This window comes from Phoca vitulina, unplaced genomic scaffold (genome assembly GCF_004348235.1).
Source record: "Phoca vitulina isolate PV1807 unplaced genomic scaffold, GSC_HSeal_1.0 scaffold48, whole genome shotgun sequence".
NCBI classification, from domain to species: domain Eukaryota; kingdom Metazoa; phylum Chordata; class Mammalia; order Carnivora; family Phocidae; genus Phoca; species Phoca vitulina.
Window position 1 is genome coordinate 10025557 of NW_022589751.1, and position 23697 is coordinate 10049253.

A 23697-nucleotide genomic window follows, 5' to 3' on the forward strand; every position below is an offset into this window, starting at 1 on the left:
CCTGTAACAACAAAAGATTAGCAACAATCTTTATCCCATAGAGGACTAGTGAAATTAATTAGGTATTCACACTGAAAGGAATACTACACAGCCATAAAGAATAAAGAACTAACTTATATACTGAGTATGGCTCTCCAAGATACACTAAGTGAAAAAGGCCAAGTACAGGAAAAGTGTATACATATGCTGCCATTGGTAGGGGTTGGGGAGCATTTGTTTATATATGGATGAAAAAGTTCTATAAAATACAGACTTAACTGATAAAACTGGTTGACAACAGAGAAAGAAATGATGGTAAACAGATTTTTCACCTTTTTACAGCATTTAGATTTTGGATCATGTGAATGTATTATCTTTTCAAAACAAACAAAAAATAAAGCAAAAACAGAAACCTGGTGGCCTAACAAAGAGCTTTCAAGATTTCAAAGGCATAAGTTCTTCTGAGTTAGAAGTAGTGATGACCACTACAGAAGAGATGAAGAGAATTTTAGGAGAGGTGGCCCCAAGGACCGTGGTGTCAACTGGAATAAGCTGGGAAGCAAGTCCCTGCAAAAAAGATGGCTGTGTAACTTTAAAAGCGCTAAGAGTCAATACCCAGATGTTATTTGGTGTGCTGTGATTTAACTCCTTTCATTTCTTTGAAACCACTAATGCTTGCAGTACACATACCCATGCACATCCATATAGTGGTGCGACTCTGAGTTTTTAGAAGTAGAAGGGATATCAAGATGCAGAGTGGGAGGAAGGTCCAAGGGGGTCAGAGCATGCTGTGCTCAACTAGGTCTTCTTTGTTTTGTCAATTTGTTTCTTTTGCCTGAGATCACCCCTCAGACTCCAGGATTATATCCTATCATTCCTCAGAAACCAACTGAAATCCCATCTTATCTGTGAATGCCTTCCTACTCTTCCTACTCTAGCTCACACTGAACTTGGTCTTCTCTGAACAACTATAACACCACTTGTTTTGGTCCATAATCTCATATTGTTACTTAATTGTTTCAGCTTTCAAGGGCAGGAACCATGTTTTACCATCCTGTAGCCTGAGGAGCCCCCAAATACCCACTGAATTGAATCCTTCCTCTGATGGCAAATGCTTCTCCATTTCCCAGTTTACTAAAACGTAAGCTCACGAGGGCAGGGAATGTCTCCTTTGTTCATTGCTGTCCCTTCAGTGCCCAGAACTGGACCTGACTCACAGGAGGACTCAAGGAATATTCGAATGAATCAATGAATGAACAAATGAATGAATGAATAAAAGGGGCTACTTACAGGGGTAAAATCAATAGGGAAGTAACAGGACGTCACTTCAAACAACTCCTCCACAAAGGGTCCTAAGGTAACAGAGAAACAATGAGGTCAACTTACAATTTTCACTCATCGGACAAGCCCTAACCAGTTAATTCAAAGTGTAAGGACGTACCCAGGCTATAGTCCCTGGAGATGAGGTCATGGACAATGCGGAAAGCCACAAGAAGATTTCGGGGATCCTTTTCCCCATCCATCACCTGGATGAAGCCAAAGGTGAAGTCCGCTCCAAGGCCCTTCAGCTCTGGGGAGGAGAGAACAGGTCACTACCATCCCTTGAGATAGAAAGCTGGGCTTTCTTCTGGCTTGTGTTCTCCCTCTACTATCGCTAGCCCACCTTTGCTGCCTCCCAGAGCACACCCTTTTTGTTTTCCTATTCCAAGAGAGTACACAGTGAAGAGATGTGCATCAATATATAACCATTAGAGGTAAGAATTTAAAATATTAGCCCAAACTCTACATTCCTTTACTTGGGACTGAGTGGACCCCCCAGTTTCCCTTCATTCTTTTCAGAGTATTGGGTCTCCTATAGGACTTCCAGGCTAAACATGAGTCCTGATAATGGGGCGAAAAAGGATACGCTTGCTTTTCAGACTTGCCAAAGAACGCTGCCTCTTACCTTCTTCGCGGGTTTGCATGAAGTTGGTGATGATACTGTAGACTGTGTGTCGGTCCATCTGTGGCAGGGACTTGGGGGTGGGAGAGACCGAAACTAAGTAAAGAAAGTGCTTAAAGAATACCTGAGCTGACAAAACTACTTCCTGCTTCATAATCTCTAAGTGGACAGTGCTCTTTATACTAGTATAAGATGAACCTAAGAAGAAATGCAGAGAAAGGCTATGGCTATTGGCTTAGCAGTTACAGCAGCGGGGCCAATAACCAAAACCTGTCTGCTTTACTTTCTTCAGGTGTGAGAGGACACAGGTCAGACATAATGGCCTGGCTCCTTCTCCTTATAGAGTAGCAAAGACTAGCATGTAAACATGGTCAAAGACCTGATAAAGTTCAGGACTTAGAAGGCAGTATTTTTTTGCCACCTAATCCTTGTCATATATGTCAGGGCTGGAAGACAGAGAATACAAAAGTGACTGTCTTCACTCACCTGGACGTGGACTTCCTGGAAGATAGCTTTAAGCACAGAGACAGCCAGCCCTGGAGGCAGGGCCACACACAGGCTCTGGGGGAGAAAAGGAGATGTGTGAGCACAGAGGGAATTCTACCCTTGAAGACACAATCCCAGAAGAGGTATAATTAGCTACAGTGGGAAACACAACATCCAGGTTCAGGAAGAAGTGCTAAGAGTGAGAAATGCGGTCCCTTTTCTCAATCTGATTAATTCTCTGCAGCTCCTTCCACTTTGGTTCTGAATTCCAGTCCCCCCAAAATACTTTTACTTTCTAGACTAGAAACAGAAGTGAAGTTAGCTGACACTAGTTTAGTCCCACATTTGGGCATCTGCTCCTCAGCACTTGGGAGTCTCCCCGCCAAAGGACAGGACAAAATTCACTGGAAAAGGGCTCCTGCAAACATAGTATGTATTGAAAAAGGAGAACTCACAAGTGCTCTCAAACCTTGAAGGACAGATGGGATCACAAGATGATGGTCCTTCAGCCGGTTCTCGTAAAATAAGATCAGGTGTACCACTGCACAAACCAGAAATGCAGCCATTATTTTACACAGGCTCCTTCCCAAAGTCTGTAAAGGCTGTTCCTGTTTGGGCTTCACTACAAATTTTCTCCTTCACTAAGAAATATGTCCCATGCCCTCCCATTTGAGAGTGCCTTGATCAGTTAGGAAAATAGGTGAACATCTCTTATTATCCATTCTCACATAGGTCCACAGTTGAACCCACTTTTACCCCAGAACTTCCTTTCTATAGAACTGGAGTTGGCAAACTTTCTCAAAGGGCCAGAGAGTAAATATCTTAGGCTTGCAGGACAAAGTATGGGTCACAACTACTTAATTCTGCTCAACTTGGCTGCTGTAACATAAAAGCAACATAAACAAGAGGTAAACAAATGGGTGTGGTTATAGGCTAATAAAGCTTTATTTATAAAAACAGGTTGTAGTTTTCCTACTATGCTATAGAAGATAAATAAGTTGTTGGCTTTTTTCCTTGGGACTTCAAAGCACTTGATGTTTCATTACATACTCTTCCACTCTATGAAGTACTACTTTGTCCATTTTACAGAGAGGGGAAGATACACTGAAAAAAATGTCTAAGGCTACATTTGAAATCCCAGTGTCTTCAGTCACGATTCTTATCATCTCTGCCACATATACAAGTGAGGAGTGAAGATGCTGAATTAGTAGTTCACAGATTCCTTATATGTCTTCCCTTCTTCCCTCCCTCCCTGTAAAGTTGGCTTGAATAGACAAGGCAGGCCTTGGCTCAGCAATCCAGGAAGACACTCCTACTAGTGATGCCAGTACCTTCCTTCTCCAGGAGCAAGGACTGACACTGGAGGAGCACCTGTGACAGAAGCTGGATTCCTCGTGCCCGAGTTCGGGGTTCTGGATTTTCTAGAGAGGACCTGGGGGAAAGTAAGGATAGAGAGAGCCTGACATAACCGTGTTTACACCTTTTTTTTTTTTTTAAAGATTTTATTTATTTATTTTAGAGAGACAGAGAGCGTGCGAGTGGTGGGAGGAGCAGAGGCAGAGGGAGAAGGAGAGGGAGAGAATCTCAAGCTAACTCCCTGCTAAGCATGGCACCTGACATGGGGCTCGATCTCATGACCCTGAGATCATGACCTGAACCAAAATCAAGAGTCAGACATTCAACTGACGGAGCCACCCAGGAGCCCCATGTTTTTTTTGTTTTTTTTAAAGTAGAGTAAAGAGATTAAGAGTCGGATGCTCAACTAAGTCACCCAGGCGCCCACCAAACTTTTGAAGGAATATTTTGAAATCAGTCACACTCACCCCTTGGGCATGGAAGCCACCCCAGGAAGGTATTCGGTAGGTACCTAGTATTACAGATAATAGTAAAGCCAGAGCCTAAAGACCCAATCCTCAGATTGACCTGGCATTCATTAGAGACTCAACTGACACCACAGCCAACAGAAGTATCCATCTCTAGGCGCTGACTGGGCATTGGGCTTACTCTTAGACGATAGTGACATTCCTCTGAAACAGAGCTTAGCAGCTACCCATAGGGCTCAACAGATGATGGGCAGCTGCAACTTCTACCAAAACAGGAGAATGAATATATTACTACCAAGGAAAAAATGCTGAGAGCAACCAAGGTCTTATGGGAAAAGAAAATCTTTATAACTGGAAGTTTATAAAGTAAGATGGTCAGAATAAAGGTTTTAACTATTTAAATTTAACTATTTAAATTTGAATGGGAAAACCTGGACTGAAGCATAAGGTGACTTATCTTAAAATAGCTCTTATAGAGATTACATTTAAACACACTAGAAGAAATCTAAGCAAGTAAATGTATGAAGCAGAAGATTTCTGAAGGAGAGCTGACCAGGACATTTGACTGAAATCTCAAGGATAAGGGTGTCTATAACTAGGGGTAAAAGGGCAAAAATAAAATCACCCTTGACAGGATCCCCATAATAGGATCTTGTAGAAAGGACCCTGTTCAGAAGTAGAAAACTGTGCGTTTAAAAAAGGACTAAGGCACACAAATGCTCATAGCAGCATTATTCAGAAAACAACCCATAACCACCACCTGATGAACTGTTGAACAAAATGTGGTATATTCATATAACTGATTATTTTTCAGCAAGAAATGAAGTACTGACAAGAGCTACAACAGGGATAAACTTTGAAAACATTATGCTAAGTAGCCAGTCACAAAGGTTACATGTTGTATGATTCTGTTTATATGAAATTTCCAAAACTGGCAAATCCACAGAGGTAGAAAGTAAATTAGTGGTTGCCAGGGGCTGAGAAGAGGAGGGAATAGTGGCGCTAATGGGCATGGGTTTTTTTTTTTTTTTGAGGTAATGAAAATGTTCTAAAATTGATTAAAGTAAGGTTTGCAGAAATCCGTGAATACATAAAAAATGATGAACTTTATGATACATGAATTATATATATCATATATAAAAATTGACATGAATTACATATCTGAATTACATATATCATATATATATATATAGAGAGAGAGAGAGCTGTGATTTTTTTTAAATGGACCAAGGCCACATGTGTAGAAAGGCCAAATGGTCTCTTATGTGGGAGAGATGCATTAATAGTGACCTACATTCCACCCCACCCTCCCAATTTTCTAGCTTTCTGCTTCAGGAGACAAGCTGGCTGTGACAGTTAACAACCTTTGCAAACAAGACTTGTCAATTTAGATGGTCTACCAAGTATAAAACAGGAGAAAAGCAGGCATCAGAGTATAAGCACATACCTCCTCTGGTGCTTAGATATCTGCTTTTCATACTGATTTTCCAGCTGTTTCCCCAAGCCTTTTCCTATAGTGAGGAACTGGTGCAAGGTCAGCTTCCTGGCAACTCCCCAGGCAGAGCCCACGAGCAGGTGTGAGTCAGATCCAGGCTGACCAGAATCCCATGGGGGCACGTGGGGTCTTTAAGAAGCACAGGAGGAATCCCAGTTCTAATTAACAGTTGATGGCCTTCAACCACCCATTTCACCCCACACCTGTGTGCTGATCCAGGAACTTCCAACACTCCCTTAGGAACTTCAGTCAGGTGGCGTGAAACTTATTTCAGGACAAACATAGGCTTAAACCGAGATACTGATATGAAAAGGGGGTGTTGGGCTACAGTAGGAGAAATTCAGGACCAGTTAGCTCCAGGAAAGCAGCAGTGTACAAAATAACCTTTTCAGAGTGCGCAGGCAGGGTTAGAGAAGGGAACTCAACAACAGAGGCTCTTACCCAAGGGCTTCCACCACTTGTAACACAGTATAGCTCCCAGATTTCACATCTAGAGGAAACAAAAGAAAAAAAAAAACATGAAAAAACAAAACTCAGTCCTAGGGTTCAAAGGCTCTAATTACCAATGTTTCCGCCTATCCTAGGGTTTGTACCTTGGGGCCCACTATGCTCGCCAAGAGTCCCTTCTACATGAGAGGTATTACTATAACAGTTCAAACATGCCACTTCAACTGTAAAAATTGAAAAGGAAATAAACATATCATTTGTAAATATGGCTGTACACTTTGAAAATCCAAGAGAAATAATTGAAGAAATACTACAAGTAAAATGATTCAATAGGGAGGCTAGGTACAAAATTAATATTATGAAATTAAGAACCCTCACATACACATATATACACAAAATACCCTGTAAAATGATCTAAAGGAAAAAAGATTCTATATGCAATAGAAAAAAAAAAAGGAGGGATGTGTGTGGGGGATACCTGGATATAAACTTAACAAAAAAATACGAAGATCTGAATAGTGAAAACTTAAAAGCACCAGTGAGGATTCACAAAAGAAAATTCGAACAAATAGAAAGGCATGTCATATTCGTGAAACACTCCAAGATGACATGCCTCCCAAAATAATTTTAAGATAATCTCTGCAAAAATACCAGTAGAAGTTTTATTTTGGGGGGAACTAGATAAGCTTACTCTAAAGTTAAAGTGCAAAAAATAACACATAATTAGGCAAATTCTGAAAAAGAGTAATGGGGGCAGGAGGGAAAGTGGACCCTCCAGATACTAAAAAATTGTTATAAAGTCACAATAACTAAATTAGTGTGTACTTTTGTGTGTATGTACTTTTGAATATACTTGAAGTTTCTAGAATAAAAGTAAAAAAAAACCAGTATAATATGAGCTCATATTTAAACAAAGAAATCAATGGTATAGAAATAGAATAGAAAGTCCAGAAAGAGATACAAATACATATGAGAATTCTCTTCAATCCTATTTCAATTAATAGCAAAAAACAAAGACTATTCAATGAACGGTGCTGGAATGATGGGGTAAATATTTGGAAAAAAAAATCTTGGCTCTGAATCATTCATCAAAGTAAGCTTTTCAAATGGATTAAAAAGATATGACAAAATTCCTAAGTATAACATAAAACTCAAAAGCCATAAAAAAAAGACTGGTTAAAATCAGTTACATTAAAAAAAGTACATTTTCTGCAGGGAAAAAACAAACAAAAATACATCATAAGACCAACTGGGAAAACATATTTGTGATTCTTATACCAAAGGGCTTTTTTGACAACATATAAAGAGCTCCTACAAATCGATGAGAAAAAGATCAATAAGGAGATGAATGAATAAAGAAGATGTGGTGTATACACACACACACACACACACACACACAATGGAACATAACTCAGCCATCAAAAAAATGAAATCTTGCCATTTGCAACGACGTGGATGCAACTAGAGGGTATTATGCTAAGCAAAATAAGTCAATCAGAGAAAGACAGTTTTATGATTTCACTCATTTGTGAAGTTTAAGAAACAAAACAGAGGAGCATAGGGGAAGGGTGGGAAAAATAAAACAAGACGAAATCAGAGAAGAAGATAAACCATTAGAGACTCTTAATCATAGGAAACAAACTGAGAGAGGGGACCTGGGTGGCTCAGTTAGTTAAGCATCTGCCTTCTGCTCAGGTCATGATCCCAGGGTCCTGGAATTGAGCCCCTTGTTGGGCTCCCTGCTCAGTGGGGAGTGTGCTTGTCCCTCTCCCTCTTCCCCTCTCCCCAGCTCCTGCTCTATCTCAAACAAATAAATAAAATCTCAATAAAAAAAAAAGGAAACCAACTGAGGGTTGCTGGAGGGGAGAGGGGTGGGGGGATGGGGTAACTTGGTGATGGGTATTAGGGAGGGCATGTGATATAATAACCACTGGGTGTTATATACCCAGTGAATATGAATCACTGAACTCTACCTCTGAAACTAAGAACACACTATATGTTAATTAATGGAAATTAAATTTAATTTAATTTAAAAAAAAAGGTCAACAAGGAATTTAAAAACGAACAAAACCAAAAAATGAACAGGCATTTTACAGAAGATACCCATATTCACCATAGAAATGCAAATTTTTAAACTATATAAAAACTTTGTTTTTAACATACTAGATTGGCAGAGATAAAAAAAACTTTGTAATACACCTATGTTTGGTGATGGTATGCAGAAATAGGCACTCTTATACATTGTAGGTGGAGTATAAACTGGCACAACCCCTTTAGGGAGGGCAATTTGACAATGTCTTTAGTAAAAATTACAAGTGTACATATGCTTTAATCCAGGGAATCTTCTCAAAATTTATCCCAAATACTTGTAAAAGTGCAAAATAATGCATGTACAAGGTTATTCATTACAGTTATTTATAACAACAAATGACTTTCAACAACAAATGGCCATCAGTAAGAAACCAGTTGAATAGGGGTGCTTGGGTGGCTCAGTTGGTTGAGCGTCTACCTTCGGCTCAGGTCATGATCCTGGAGTCCCAGGATTGAGTCCCACATCGGGTTCCCTGCTCAGCGGTGCGTCTGCTTCTCCCTCTGCCCCTCACCTTGCTTGTGTTCTCACTCACTCACTCTCTCTCTCAAATAAATAAATAAATAAATAAATAATCTTGAAAGAAAGAAAGAAACGAAACCAGTTAAATAAATTACAGTATATCCATACAATGGAATTCTCTACAGCCACTTAGAAAAAAAATGTACAAAAGACTAAATGTGTGTGTGCATACACACTGATAATGGGACATGATCTAAAAGTAGGGCAGTGTACATAAATAGCATATATACTACTAAGTGCACAGCATTGTTTTTAATGGATGGATGGATGATCGATCGATCGATTGATCTATCATCTATCTATCTATCTAGAAGATAAAAGGAACTAGTAATATTGGTTGTCTCCAAGGAGGGACACTGGATAGCTAGGGGATTGAGAGGATGTTTTATTTTGGAATAATTTTAGAGTTAGAGATTAGCATTGGTATATGACTATTAAACTCTAGGCTGTATTTAGATTTTACCAGTTTTTCCACTAATGTCATTTTTCTGTCTCAGGATCCAGTTAAGGATACCGCACTGCAATTAGCCACTGTGAATCCTTGGTCTCCTCTGGTCTGTGAAAGTTTCTCAGTCTTGTTTTTTATTACCTTGATATCCCAAAGAAGTACTTTATAGAATGTCCCTCAATTTGGGTGTGTTGGATGTTTTCCTTATGTTTAGACTAGAGACATGGGTTTTGAGAAGAATAACACAGAGGTGAAGTGCCCTTCTCATCTTATCATATCATACCATACCAGGGGTACAAGATATCAATAGGACTTACTTATTATTGGTGATTTTTACTCTGATTACTTGGTCAAGGTAGTGTCATCCGGGTCTCTGCACTATATAGTTATTATTTTTCCTTTCTCATACTCTCTTCTTTGGAAGGGAGTCACTCAGCCCCACTTACACTCAAGGGGGAAGAAGTTAAGCTCTGTTTCGTAAAAAGAGGAGTATCTATATACCTACCTATATCATGTGGAATTATTCTGTAAGGAAGACTCATTTCTTCTCCCCATTTATTTATTCAGTCATTTATTTTACATCAGAATAGATTCATGTATATTTATTTTACACTTCAGGTTATAATCCAATACGAGGTTATTTTGCTGTTCAAATTGTTCTATCTTTGGCCATGGGGAGTTTTTTTAGGTTGTCTCTTGTCCCATCCTTTTATTATTTTTATAAAGTTTTATTGGAACACAGCCAGCCCATTATTGTTTGTTTGTTTTTAAGTAATCTCTGCACCTAGTGTGGGGCTTGAACTCATGACCCCGAGATCAAGAGTCACATGCTCTACCAATTGAGCCAGCCAGGCGCCCCATCATTTTATTTTTTAAGTACTTTACTTTTTTAGCACTACAAAATACTACCGTCTCATCCTGTAATTTCTTTGTCCCAGCTGTAGAATTTTTTTTTTTTTTTTTTTTAAAGATTTTATTTATTTATTCATGAGAGACAGAGAGAGAGAGAGACAGAGGCAGAGGGAGGAGAAGCAGGCTCCCCGCGGAGCAGGGAGCCCGATGCGGGACTCGATCCCAGGACCCTGGGATCATGACCTGAGCCGAAGGCAGACGCTCAACCGACTGAGCCACCCAGGCGTCCCCCAGCTGTAGAATTTGCCTTTTCTCCAAGAAGCCTAGGTTCCTTTTATTGGAGAATGGTATTACAAACCAAGATCTGGGTGTGACTGTGCTTGTTGCTATTGGGGTACCACTGCTCCTAGGCCTTCCTTAGCAGAGAGAGCTGGGAAATATATGTATGTATTAACCTATGTTTACATACATATCTTTCATTATTTTTCTATCCATATATATTACAGTAAACATAAAATATTAAAGTCTCCAGCTCTAATCCAGGACCACAGGGTCCATTCTAGCCTTCCTCCTTGCTTGTTTTTTTTTTTCTTATTTGTAATTTGTTTCTCTGACAGTGAGAAATCTGGTTCCTATTATCTACCATTTATTAGTTTTTCAACCCTAGTATAGCTATAAATTACTTTCAGAATTGTCAATCTCTGTGAGAAACAGATTTAGAAGTAGAGTGCTGCAGCATTTGTCTTTAGACTTACAGTTTCCAGACAAAATATTGTTTTAGCGAGTCACTTAGATCAGCTCTCCCCACGCCTTTAGTGAGGACACATCATATACTAGTAATACAGTAGATTGATTTGTCACAGTCTGCATTCCACATTGAGATAGTAGGGAGACTTTTCTGTGTATCCTTTTGTACCTTTTAAATGTTGTACCATGTAAATATATTACTTATTTTTTTAAAGATTTTATTTATTTATTCGAGAAAGAGAGAGAACATGCAAGCAAGAAAGTGAGAGAGAGCATGAGCAGGGAGCCTGATGCAGGCCTGATCCCAGGACCCCAGGATCATGACCTGAGCTGAAGGCAGACGCTTAACCAACAGAGCCACCCAGGTGCCCCATATTACTTATTTTTTAAAATACATTTTTTAAAAAATATTTTATTTATTTATCTAATTGACAGAGAGAGAGAGAGACAGACAGCATGAGAGGGAACACAAGCAGGGGGAGTGGGAGAGGCAGAAGCAGGCTTCCCACTGAGCAGGGAGCCTGATGCGGGGCTCGATCCCAGGACCCTGGGATCATGACCTGAGCCGAAGGCAGTCGCTTAACCAACTAGGCCACCCAGGCGCCCCTAAAATACATTTTTTAAAAAGATTTTATTTATTTATTTGACAGAGAGAGACAGTGAGAGAGGGAACACAAGCAGGGGGAGTGGGAGAGGGAGAAGCAGGCTTCCCGCCGAGCAGGGAGCCCAATGCAGGCTCAATCCCAGACCCTGGAATCATGACCTGAGCTGAAAGTAGACACTTAACGACTGAGCCACTCAGGCACCCCAAAATACATTTTTTTCTTAAGTAGGCTCCATGCCCGGTGTGGAGCCCAATGTGGGGCTTGAACTCACGACCCTGAGATTAAGACATGAGCTGAGATCAAGAGTCAGACGCTTAACCGACTGAGCTACCCAGGCACCCGTTTAAAACACATTTTTAACAGGGCGCCTGAGTGGCTCAGATGGTTAAACGTCTGCCTTCGGCTCAGGTCATGATCTCAGGGTCCTGGGATCGAGTCCCACATCGGGCTCCCTGCTCCTTGGGAGCCTGCTTCTCCCTCTGCCTTTCTCTCTCGCTCTGTCTCTCATGAATAAATAAATAAAATCTTTAAAAAAAATAAAAAAAAAAATAAAACACATTTTTAACAGCACAACAGTAATTCACATAGATCTATCAGGACCATCTTGGGATATATTCTCAAGGAAGAAACAGAGAGTAAAAGGTTAGCAATCTTCCTAAGGGCTTGACTAACATAGAGGAGTTCTAGCTCAATAAGGTGTGGCAATCAGGGAATTACTTCCAGCAGCCTGTTGTGGGTCCCCAACCCACCTAAATCTAAATGCTAGACCTAATATGTTAGCTCTCACCAACACGAGACTGGCTAGAGTGAAAGAGGCTTGAGAAAACTCCTAAACTTCCTGTTGTCCTTAAGTCTGTGGTCTCAGAACAAAGCTGTGAGCAGAACTGGGTAGAGGCTCACGCTGGTACTAGAGTAAGTCCAAATCGACTGAGAAAAGGAGTGCTCTAGTCAGGATTCATAGCTAGTGACTGGCACCAATTTAGACATCAGGCACTCTTAGCCCTGCTCGTGCCAGGGTGTGGAAGGCCCAGCTGCTGCCCCTGCTCCTGAGAAAGAGCCAAGGGAAAAAATGTGCAGGCTGTAGGGTGGGGGAAGGGAAAACAGCCAGACTAACAGGACAAACCAAGGAACTGACAGTGTTGGGCTCTGTACCCAATTCCTTAATGGCAACACTGAAGTGAACGGAGATACTCATTTCTGGGTTATACACTATAAAAGAGTATTGCACAATTTGGGAAGGTGGAAAAGCGTGCCTTTTTGGAACCTCTTGGCCAAAGCCCAGGAAACTCTGCTGAAAACCCTATCTAAACACTAAATTTCTGGGGCGCCTGGGTGGCTCAGTTGTTAAGCGTCTGCCTTCGGCTCGGGTCATGATCCCACGGTCCTGGGATCGGGCCCCGCATCGGGCTCCCTGCTCAGCAGGGAGCCTGCATCTCCCTCTGTTTGTGCTCTCTCTCTCTGACAAATAAATAAATAAAATCTTAAAAAAAAAGTCATATAATTTACATACAGTGAAATGCACAGATATTAACAGTACAACTTGATGAGTTTTAGCAAATGTATACCCTGGATAATCAACACCCCAATCAAGATGTTAACTATTTTCATTGCTGGACAAAGTTACTAGTCCATTCCCTCTCCTACAGGTTGACTCAAATTTGATAAATAAAAAAGACTTCTTCACCACGAAGCATACAGTATTATGAAACTGGCTGCTTTATAATTACAAATAAACACCCATTTGCATGTGATTCCTTGAATCCCTGTATATGGGTGAACCCTCCTGGCAGAGCCTTTTTGGTCTGCATACTTTTCACAAGGATCCTATCTTGAATTAATGCAGCTCAAACATAAAAGACAAAGTGAAGTATAAAAGTAATACAAAATTAGAAAAAAATGAAGAGACGTTATTTATATTATCTGTATAGCTGTCACACAATAATAAATGAGAGAAAGAAAGTGGTGAGTACGGTGGCAAAAAAACTAGTATTTTGAGGATGTTTTCACAAAGGTAACTAAATCTAACATTTTATTCTAGTTCTGTTGAATCTACCTCAGAAATGTTTTATTCTTTTTTTAAAAGATTTATTTATTTGAGAGAGAGCATGCATGTGTGTGTGCAGGGGGGAGGGGCAAAGGGAGAGGGAAAGAGAGTCTCAAGCAGACTCTGCACTGAGCACAGAGCTCAAGGTGGGACTCAATCTCACGACCTGAGATCAGGACCTTGAGCTGAAAGGGAGTCAGACAACCGACTGCGCCACGCAGGTGCCTCAGAAATGTCTTTTATTTTTTATTTTTTTATTTTTTTATTTTTTAAGATTTTATTTATTTATTTGACAGAGAGAGACACAGTGAGAGAGGGAACACAAGCAGGGGGAGTGGGAGAGGGAGAAGCAGGCTTCCCGCTGAGCAGGGAGCCTGATGCGGGGCTCGATCCCAGGACCCTGGGATCATGACCTGAGCTGAAGGCAGACGCTTAACGACTGAGCCACCCAGGCGCCCCCAGAAATGTCTTTTAAATGACTCTTCCTTTTCATCCCTATAACCAGACTATATAGCAAGAGTCCTCTGCTTTTTGGTGTGCTAAAAAAATGTTCTGGAATTTTTAGATAGTGGTGATGGTTGTGGAACATCATGAATGTTAAAAGCCAATTAACTGTACACTTAAAATGGTTAAAGTGAATTTTTCCTCAGTTTTTTCAAAAGGCCTTTTAATTCATCCACATTCTATCTAGAATTACCTCCCTAAAATACACAAGTACTTCTCTGCCCACCAATCTCCTTTTGCTCCTTACTGCCTAAGACCTGACTCCTTGGCTTGATGTCCTTACAATTTAGCCCCCAAATCACCTCTAGCCTCACCTTTCATCATGACTCCTATCATTCAGTCAAGTCCCAACATATCAAGCTCTTCCATATCGGTACTCCTGTAAATGTTCGCTTGGTTTGAAATGCCTCCTTCCTGCCCTTGTCAAAATTCAATTCTTCAAGACCCAGCTCAAATGTCAACTCTTTTGTGAAGCCCTCCTTGATTCCCAAAATCAAATTACCCCCTTCTGTGTTTCTCCCTAATTCTTTAACAAAATCATCATGTGTACTTGTTTTTATTTATTCATTCAACATTTACTAAGCACCTATTATAAATCAGGTACTGGGTTAGGCCTGGAGACAGAAATATAGACAGGGAGCTCTAAGGAGCCCTGTCTGTTGGGGCAGAAAGACATTTAAAACAATCACAGCGTTAACAAGCTCAGTGTTACCATAGTGATATAAACAGACTTAGTTAGCATAAGAAAGGAGTAAAATTCCTGGGTTTATGAACCATCCATCACTAACTTTAAGTGATTCATTCTCTTAACACTGTAAGTTCTCCCAAACAATAAATACCTGAATATCTGGAAGTACTGTTAATTATGCACTTGGACTCCTGGGATAAAAGAAGCTAGTAAGTAGTTAATTTTCCTAAAGGTAGTCTCACTGGCATTAAGGAAAAACAAGTGTTAAGTTCCTTTCCCTACATAAGTAGACCTAAGTTTTTCCAGCGTGTCCAAGATTTACTCTCTAAAAATGGACCTACCAGCACCTCCTAACTACCCACACTTCCCTCAGCAGGGCACCAGTTCATGTGGAACACTGAGGAGTCATCAAAGAAGTATTTATATGAGACTAGCAGAATGCACAATCAGACCTCTGTCTGACCGAGTTGCAGCCTCTTGAGAATCTGGAGGAGCAGCCAATGGAGGAAGGGCAAAGGACGTGAAGGAGCAGGAAAGAGAAAAATCCCAAACAGGACTCCGTTCTAATCAAGCTTTCAAAATGCCTTTTCTGCTGAGGATGCTACAGACATTTCACAGAACTGTTTTATCGTTGTTTAACAATCTTTCGGTTTCAGGAATAGTGGTTCCCACTAAAGTGGGAAAATACAATAAAGACCAAAACGAAGGAAAACCCAAATAACTGAAAGGAAGAAAATTTATATCCCTCAACATGTCCAAACCTCACACTCTTCAAAATCAGTTCCTTCCCAACCTCCATTTTTGGACAAAGAAACTTCTCTTTTGCTCATCCTCAGTCTCAAAAGCTTGGGGTCATCTTGGAGTCCTCCTTCTCCTTCAACCCCTGTAACTAGTTAGGCCTCAAATTCCACAGATTCTTCCTTTAACATCTCTCACTCCATTCACTTACATAGTTTTTTACTGTATACTTACTTACGCTAGTCTCCAGGAGACTCGGGTGGTAGGCATAGGATAGGATGTGGACAGATATACAGAAATAGCTACAACACAAGTCTTCTAATAAGTGAGGGGTTATGAACAAGTCTGCCTAATAAGTGCTAATAAATGAGTGGTTGAGAAATAAATACCACAAAGATTTTGAAGTGGGAGATGATGTCTGGCTGGAGTAATCAGGAAACACTTGGGGGGCAGGCAGTGAGCACTCAAGCTGGGCCTTGAATCTGAGGTCTAACTTTGACGAGATGGAGCTAGTGAAAGGAACTGGGAAGGAAAGCACTCAGGGAACAGCAAATCCAGGCAGCCGCCTGCCACTAAAGGTCCAGGAGGGGACTGGTAAGAATAAGGGCTGGGCCAGGTAGTGGCAACCTTTGAATGCTAGGATGAAAAGTCTTTAACCCTGGGGCGCCTGGATGGCTCAGTCAGTTAAGCGTCTGACTCTTTGTTTTGGCTCAGGTCATGATCTCGGGGTCCTGGGATCAGGGCTCCGCGCTCAGTGCAGAGTCTGTTTGTCTCTCTCCCTCTGCCCCTCCCCCTACTCTCTCTCTCTGGAATAAATAAAATCTTTTTTTTTTTTTGATTATTTATTTATTTATTTGACAGAGAGAGAGAGCCAGAGAGCACAAGTGGGGGGAGAAGGGGAATGGCAGAGGGAGAAGCAGGCGCCCCAAAATAAAATCTTAAAAAAAAAGGAAGCACCTGGGTGGCTCAGTTGTTCAAGCATCTGCCTTCAGCCCAAGTCATGATCCCAGAGTCCTAGGATAGGCCCGCATCAGGCTCCCTGCTCAGCGGGAAACCTGTTTCTCCTTCCCCCTCAGCCTGCCACTCCACCTGCTTCTGTGCACTCTCTGTCAAATAAAATTTTTAAAAAAACTTTAACCCTTAGCCTACAGGGTCATTTCTCTTCCGTCATTTGTACCTTTACAACTGACACCTACTTTCTTCAGGAACTCCAATGCAAAGGTACAAAACAAAGTTGGTCATAGCTGCCTGTGATTACAGGGTGTTCCTTCTGCATTTACAATTTGTAGGACAGGCTGCTGCTGTGAGTGGCTGAATAGAAAGCTGGTCTCTTTAGTGCTAACAAAACTAGACTCAGGCTGGATTAGAAAGCACATCTTATTCTGGGAATGCTTCAAAATTCCGTCAGCCTTCAAAATCTTAACTAGGGCTGTCATCTCAGATTGAGAATATCAATTTAATCCTTCTCAAATTCGCTTTCATTATATGACTTCCTTGCTCAAGGATCTATAATGATTTCTATTACCTACAATAGGTCATTCAAATCCCTCTGCCTGGAATCCAAGGTTATGCATAATCCAACCCCACCAAACCTTTTCAACTTTATGTTACTACCAACCCCCTTTCCTAGTCAGGAGGGCTAAATTACAACAGGGCTAGTGTTACAGTCTTAGTTGAGCTGAGTTAAATTTAAACTAGACAATAGTTTAGGCCATTTTTTTCAGGCATAAAAAATATAAATTTTACAAAGGTATTTATAAGAACTTGGCCGTCCTTATCCATGCTATCTTCTCCTGTGTTTTGAATTTGAAAAATCCAAAATTACTGTGTTCATAATGTATAAATGTGAAAGAATAGTTACAAATGGCACTGCTGTAACAGCAGGGGGTAGGCATATGCATTTTTCAAAATCAGTGAACATTACACTTAAGATTGTACACTTCATTGAATATAAATTGTACACCAAAATAAACTATAAACAAACTCTAGTTAATAATAGGCCTACCAAAGTATTTAGGAGGACGTGTACTGATATCTGCAATTTAAATAGATGGAAAGATACCCGATAAAGCAAGTTATATTAAAATGTTAATAAAAAATAAATAAATAAAATGTTAATGGTAGTTTAGGTGGTGTGTGCGGGTGTGCCTGTTATGAAATTCTCTGCTGTATGTTTGAAATTTTTCATAATAAAACATTGGGGAAAATGGCATTGATAACATACTATACTTTATAAAGCTGTAAGAAGTTAAAATTTGGAGGAATGACAGCAACAGGCTTTTGCTCTTTGATGCTTCCTTGCCACCTTGCACATACCCCATATAGCCCCTTTTAAAAAGGTGTGGTAATACTATCTGTTTGCATGGTTGTCTTTCCCACCACAGTATAAGTTCCTGGTGGGCACAGATCTAGCCTAATCTGTATTTATATTCCCATTGCTTTGTATCCTGTTTGGAGAATAACATGTGTTCAATAATGGTGGGATGACTGAATGAAAGTGGAACTGCTAAGGACCAAAGTATTATACTTTCTCACAGATTCACCTTATCCATTCCTCACATATTCTAAAATATGTTAGGGGCACCTAGGTGGCTCAGTCGTTAAGCGTCTGCCTTCTGCTCAGGTCATGATCCCAGGGTCCTGGGATGAGCAACCATATCGGGCTCCCTGCTCAGCGGGAAGCCTGCTTCTCCCTCCCCCACTCCCCCTGCTTGTGTTCCCTCTCTCGCTGTGTCTCTCTCTCTGTCAAATAAATAAATAAAATTAAAAATAAATAAATAAATATGTTCAATTTTCAAGAGAAATGTCTTTTACTTTTTCCCAAGCACGCCAAATTCCCAAAAATAGACAAAGCTCATTTGTATTGACGAGGTAATTTGGTATTCTATTACTTAAGTCTGAAGGCCTCCTAACACCCAACGTTTTTTTTTTTTTTTTCCCTAAAAGAGTGAAGTCTCTGACTCCCAAGGAAATCTGGAATTTGTTTTATTCAAATTTTGATTAAGCTGATCTTAGATAAGAGATCCCTGAACTGGTCAAAAGCAGGAAACTGGAGATCTGGGGAAAAGATAAAAACAAACACCACATAAAAAAGTCATGAAGCAAATTAATCAAGAACTTAACCAAGAAACGGAGGGAAAGCCTTAAGGAGCATACCGGAACATCTCAAACTACCCCCCCCCCCCCCCCCGGCTTCTCCCCTCCTCTCTCCTATGACAGCCAGTCAGAGATCGCGCCGCTCGGCCACTCCCAACATGCCACGCGACTAGAGCCGAGGCCGCCGAAGATGCTACTTCTCACGTCAACCTCCGCCAAACAACGTGGTTTAGCGGCGGGAGTACCAGATTTTGGACTGGAGGATCTGGGTCTGAGCCCCAGCTGCCCCCCTCTGCCTTATGTGCGAGTCTCTTGCCCTCTCCGGGCTTCAGTTTCCTCATCTGTGACTCGGTAATGATTCTCTAACCCCAGCTGGAGCACAGAGTGACTATCTACTAAGATGAGGGGCATAAAGGCGCTTTAAGGAAGATGCAAGCGACTCTCAATTTGTTACGGCTCTTAAGCACGCAGTGCTCACAACCAGCCCCAGACCAATCTCTCAAAGTCACCGCTGTCCCTCACTCCTTTCCCGCCCGGCGGCTGTACTGAGGCCGCTCCCTCTTGTCGACCCCATGCGGAAGCCGCGCGGCGCCGTCTGCCGTACCTGCAGCCACTTGGTCAGCGGGGCCCTCCTGCTGACCCATGACGAAGTCGTGCACGAGGCCCCACAGTGCGCCCGTAGGCGCCACCGCCTCCAGAGCGGCGGCGGCGGCCATGACGCGAACCAGAGACCGTGGGAGGGGAAGTGGGCGGTGGCACGGGACGGGCCTCTAAGCGCACGCGCCTCCTGAGCCAATTGCCTGGCGAAGGTTAAAGAGGCGGGGCGCTCACTGGATCACGTGCCTGCCGGCTCCTGGGAGGGATGGGACGGTCCCTCCCTGAGGGGCGGGGCTTGGAGTCGGGGCGGTGGCGCGGGCAAGGAAGGCGGCTGCGGGGCACGCAGCCGGGGGCCATTGAGGGCGAATAATTCCCGGCCCGGCTCCCGGGTAGACGGGTGGCGGGGCGGACACCTGGCTGGGTGGGGCCAAGGGGCGGTACACACCCTGGGGGAAGCCAATGAGAAAATCAGGCCCGGCCCGAGGGGGCGGTGCCGTCGGTCACATGCGCACCTGGGGCGGGCGGTGGCGGAGGCGCGGGCACCCCGAGCCGGCGGCAGGGAGCGGGGCCGGGCTGGGGCGGGGTTAGGCAGGTGAGTGACAGGCTCCGGGGGGCCGGCCCCAGCTGGGAGCCCCGGGCGAGCAGGGAGTAGCTGCGAAGGTGCCCGCCCCCTCTCTCCGCCCCTCCCGCGGAGCTGGTCTCCGGCCGGGCACCGTCGCGGGCCCCCCTGGCCCGGCCACCTGGGACTGTGCTGGGGAATCGGCCACCTCCCTCACTCCCCTCGCCCGCAAAGTTTGTGGCGAAGCCGGCGCCCGGGCAGAGCGCGCCCCCGGGGGGAGATCGAGGAGCGCCCGATGCGGGGAGGCAGGAGCCGTTGACCCGGGACGTCGCCGTCCGGGGCAGAAGCGCGGAGCAGCCGACAAGCCCGCCGCCTCCGGTGCATGGGGCCCGGCTGAAGAGCCAGCATGGGCAACTGCGTGGGGAGACAGCGCCGGGAGAGGCCGGCCGCCCCGGGACACCCCCGCAAGCGAGCAGGTAACGACGAGGAAGGGAGCAGGGCCACGGGCGCCTCGCCAGTTGTCCCCCTCCTCGCCCGAGCGCTGGGCTTCCCAAGCGACCTCCCACGGCTCCTGGCGCCTGGGTTTCCCAGATGGCTGCTCCGGAGCCAGACAGGGGCCCGCTCTCCAGCCCTGGTGGCCGGGGGAGCCGAGTTGGGGCAACTGCGAGCGCTGACCCGGCTGCGAGCCCAACTCGCTCCAACTGGGAAGCTCCGAGTGGGGGTGGGGGTGGGGGCAGGAAATGTTTGCAGACCGCAGTGGGGCCGGCTGAGGGGAGGGGGGCCCGGGATGGGGGCGCCGCTGGCCTGGCAGCCGGGTCGGGGTCGGAGGCTGGCCCGTCGGGGCACGGCGCGAGCGGCCAGTCGTCCCCAGAACTCGGAGCGAGCGAGAACTGTCGCTCTCCCAGAGACTGCCTGTGTCATTATCGGGCTGCAGATCCTGTCAGCCGGAATCCAACTGGCAAAAGCAGCGCAGGACTCTGGGAAAGAAATCTTTATTTTTCCCGCAGGGCTTTTTAGAGCCTCCCGGCTGTCTGGAGTCTAGAAAAGGTGGGGTGTGGAGTGGGAATCGCGCTCGGGTTTGTTGGGATCCTTCCCAGCCTTGGGGATGGGATCTGCTCCCTGGTGATCCGCGAGGGCCGGGCAGCGCCTTCTTACTTTCTTGGTACACTCCTATACTGGCGCTTCGCCCTGGGAAGAGGTCTGGCGTTCATTTCCCCGGGTCTTGTACTCACTTCCTTCTCTGAGGGTGTTGCAAGGACCTTCTGAGAATGATAAAAAGCGTATACTTTAGAGTTGAAAGGGACCTTCAAAACTTGTCTGGAGTCTAGATAGACCTAACTCCTCCTGTCTGTGTAGAAGCCCAGATCCAGAGAGGTTGAACAACTTGCCCAAAGCCACACAGCTAGTTAGTAGTGCAGCTGGGGCTAGAGAGCAGTCTCCTCTTCCACCCAATTGCTACCGATCCCTTTATGTATGAGGAGCCACAGGCATAGTTGTTAATGAAGTGGAAACTAGTTGGAATTTCCTGTGTCCTTTGACACCGAAGGTGTGTTGCTTGGGTTGTGGAAACCGGGAAGGAAGATGAGGGGAAATGTGGGGGAAGCAGAGAAGGATGTCTGTGTGCTGGACAGGATGACTTGTGGAAGAAGAAACATGTTTTTCTGGAGGTGGAGGGACGAGGTAAATTTAACATTGACTGGCCATTCTGACTGAGGAAAGTTGATTCTCAAACCCAAGGGCTTTTTTTCTTTCATTCATTCATTTATTCAATGAATATTTATTATTTATGTGCTCAGTCCACATGATTGATTTTGTAGCATTTTTCACTGGTGACAACCCTCTCATACTTGAAACTATACCCCCTTCCCTTCTCCAAGTTAGATTATCCTGGTTTTTTTTTTTTTTCCTCTGATCACTGCTGCTCACTATCACATCACCTCCTAGGTGTGGACACACCCATGGTTCAGTTTGACCTTTTTTTTTTTTCCTCTCTCATACGCCCTCGCAGAGAAATTATACTCAGTCCCACAACTCTGTCCCCTGGGAAGACCTGTATACTGTATCTTCAACTATTACCTGTCAGACTCCAGACTCGTATTAGTAAATGCCCACTGGACACGCTGATGTAGTTATCCTTAGATTCAACACTTCTAAAACCAAGCTCTTCATCTCTCCCCTCAGCCAGCTTCCCTTACTCTTCCATTCTTGCAGCTGCCTGACTTCGTACTTTGGAGATGTCTCTCTGCTGACTTTCTCTGCCTCCCAGCCACTCAGCCACTGGGATCTGCTGGTTCTTCCTTGGGAAGTTGTACAAACCTGCCCCTTCCACTCTGCTTCACTCTCTAGTCATCTCAAGTCCAACCCACCTCCCAGGCTGAAGGTAGTTCCCCACCAAAGGCAAGTTCATCTTCAGCCATTCATCCGATGCCTGCACACTGTGCCCTGCCTCCAGAAGATGTTTGTTAAATTAACCTGTTTTGAACTCTGTAATTCTATGTTTAGGATTTTTTTTATTTTTTATTTTACAGAAAGTACTTTTTAAAGTAAATTCTATACCCAGCGTGAGGCTCGAACTCATAACTGCAAGATCAATAGTTGCATGCTCTACTGACTGAGCCAGCCACGTTCCCCTGTTTAGAAATCTTTTCGCACCTCTCCACTTCTGTAAGAACTTTAACTTTCAAGGCTGTTCAATTTGGTCTAGTCCTTTTAAGGCGTTATTTCTTTCTCTTCCCTGAATTAAGGCCACCAGTGTTTGCTCATTGCCATTTCCCCATTCTTATCAAGAGCCTTTCTTCAAGGTTCGCCTCAAATCCTGTATCTTTCTAGAAGCACCTCGCCTGACAATTCTAACTCCCCCCTTCTGAGAACTCCTGTAGACACATTACGCCACTTACTTAACAATTATCCACTCCATATTATTAGTCATTTCTTTGATGTTTATAGTCTTGTATCAGCAACTATCCTGCAAGCCTTGAAGACCTGGGTTCTGTCTTATCCCTGTGTGTCTGTCTCTCAAACTCGCTCATATAGCTATACACATACACACACAATGCTCATGTACACACACACACTCAGCACTTAACCACAATGACTTGTACAGAGGAAACACTCAATATTTGTTGATTTTAGAATGTTAACCTGACTATATCCTAGCATCTGAATTTTTCATGTAAACATTTTACTGAAGTATATATCTGCATTTTTTTACCTGCTAGTGTATCATTTTTTCAATTCTGTAGGCCCCCCCATGAATAGCTTTATTCATAAAGTCCAAAGCCAAGGGGAACTCTGTAGGATGACAAGTTTGGTATGAGGGAAGGAATCCTTCTTAACTTCACAGCGTGCACCTGGCATTCCTGTAACATCTGCAGCTTACCCTTTGACAAAGACATAGTTTGATGTTGTAACACTAATGCCTAAAACTCCCTAGCTACCTTGGTAACTCTTGCCTTTCCTTTGCCACTGGTGTAATGGGAAGAAACCATCAATAGAGAGCTAGAACCTGAGTTCTAGTCCCGGGCCTATAGCTGGGTGATCCTGGGCAAGTCCTAAAACCTCTCTCGGGTCACACTTTCAGTATCTCAGAAAGGGACCAGGTTGTACAAGATCACCAGAGCTGTTTTATCATCTCATCTTCACAGAGACAACTGTTCAAAACTGCAAAGTTATTGAGTTGAAATCTTATGCCTTGTTATGTCACCCTTTGGCCTTAGTTCTGTCTTCCTAGTCACTTGGCAGGTAAAGCAGAGACATGATGCCCATTGGTCAGGCCATCTTGCTTTAGCTAGAAGGTTTGTGATTGATTATCATTCTTTTTTATTTTTTAACTGTTATTCGTAATGCATCCCCAGAAGGATTGTGTTTCCCCTTCACGTGCCAGGTGGTCCTTACATGCTTCAGAGAATACTTGGGGATTTATCATGTGGGGGGCTCCCACCACCTGGCACATATACCCTGAGTAGATCAGTATCTCCACCCCTGCTGTGGATAAGGCAGCCCCTCCCCCAGCCACCCCAGGGAGAAGGCGAGGTGG

At 43.6% G+C, this 23697-nt stretch overlaps 2 protein-coding genes across 2 annotated transcripts in view; one reads left to right on the plus strand and one right to left on the minus strand.

Moving 5' to 3' along the window:
* MMS19 (MMS19 homolog, cytosolic iron-sulfur assembly component) overlaps window positions 1-19252 on the minus strand; it is a 32944-nt gene extending 13692 nt beyond the window's left edge. The window contains exons 1-8 of the mRNA XM_032432397.1: window positions 19110-19252; window positions 6167-6215; window positions 3739-3839; window positions 2863-2948; window positions 2408-2482; window positions 1925-1994; window positions 1421-1549; window positions 1270-1331 (exon numbers count right to left, since the gene is read on the minus strand). Coding sequence (XP_032288288.1) covers window positions 1270-1331; window positions 1421-1549; window positions 1925-1994; window positions 2408-2482; window positions 2863-2948; window positions 3739-3839; window positions 6167-6215; window positions 19110-19221 — 684 coding nt within the window. The 5' untranslated portion in view covers window positions 19222-19252. The remainder of the gene's footprint in view (window positions 1-1269; window positions 1332-1420; window positions 1550-1924; window positions 1995-2407; window positions 2483-2862; window positions 2949-3738; window positions 3840-6166; window positions 6216-19109) is intronic.
* Window positions 19253-19458: 206 nt separating this feature from the next.
* Window positions 19459-23697, plus strand: part of UBTD1 (ubiquitin domain containing 1) — a 54745-nt gene continuing 50506 nt past the window's right edge. Inside the window, exon 1 of the mRNA XM_032432454.1 lies at window positions 19459-20137. Coding sequence (XP_032288345.1) covers window positions 20068-20137 — 70 coding nt within the window. The 5' untranslated portion in view covers window positions 19459-20067. The remainder of the gene's footprint in view (window positions 20138-23697) is intronic.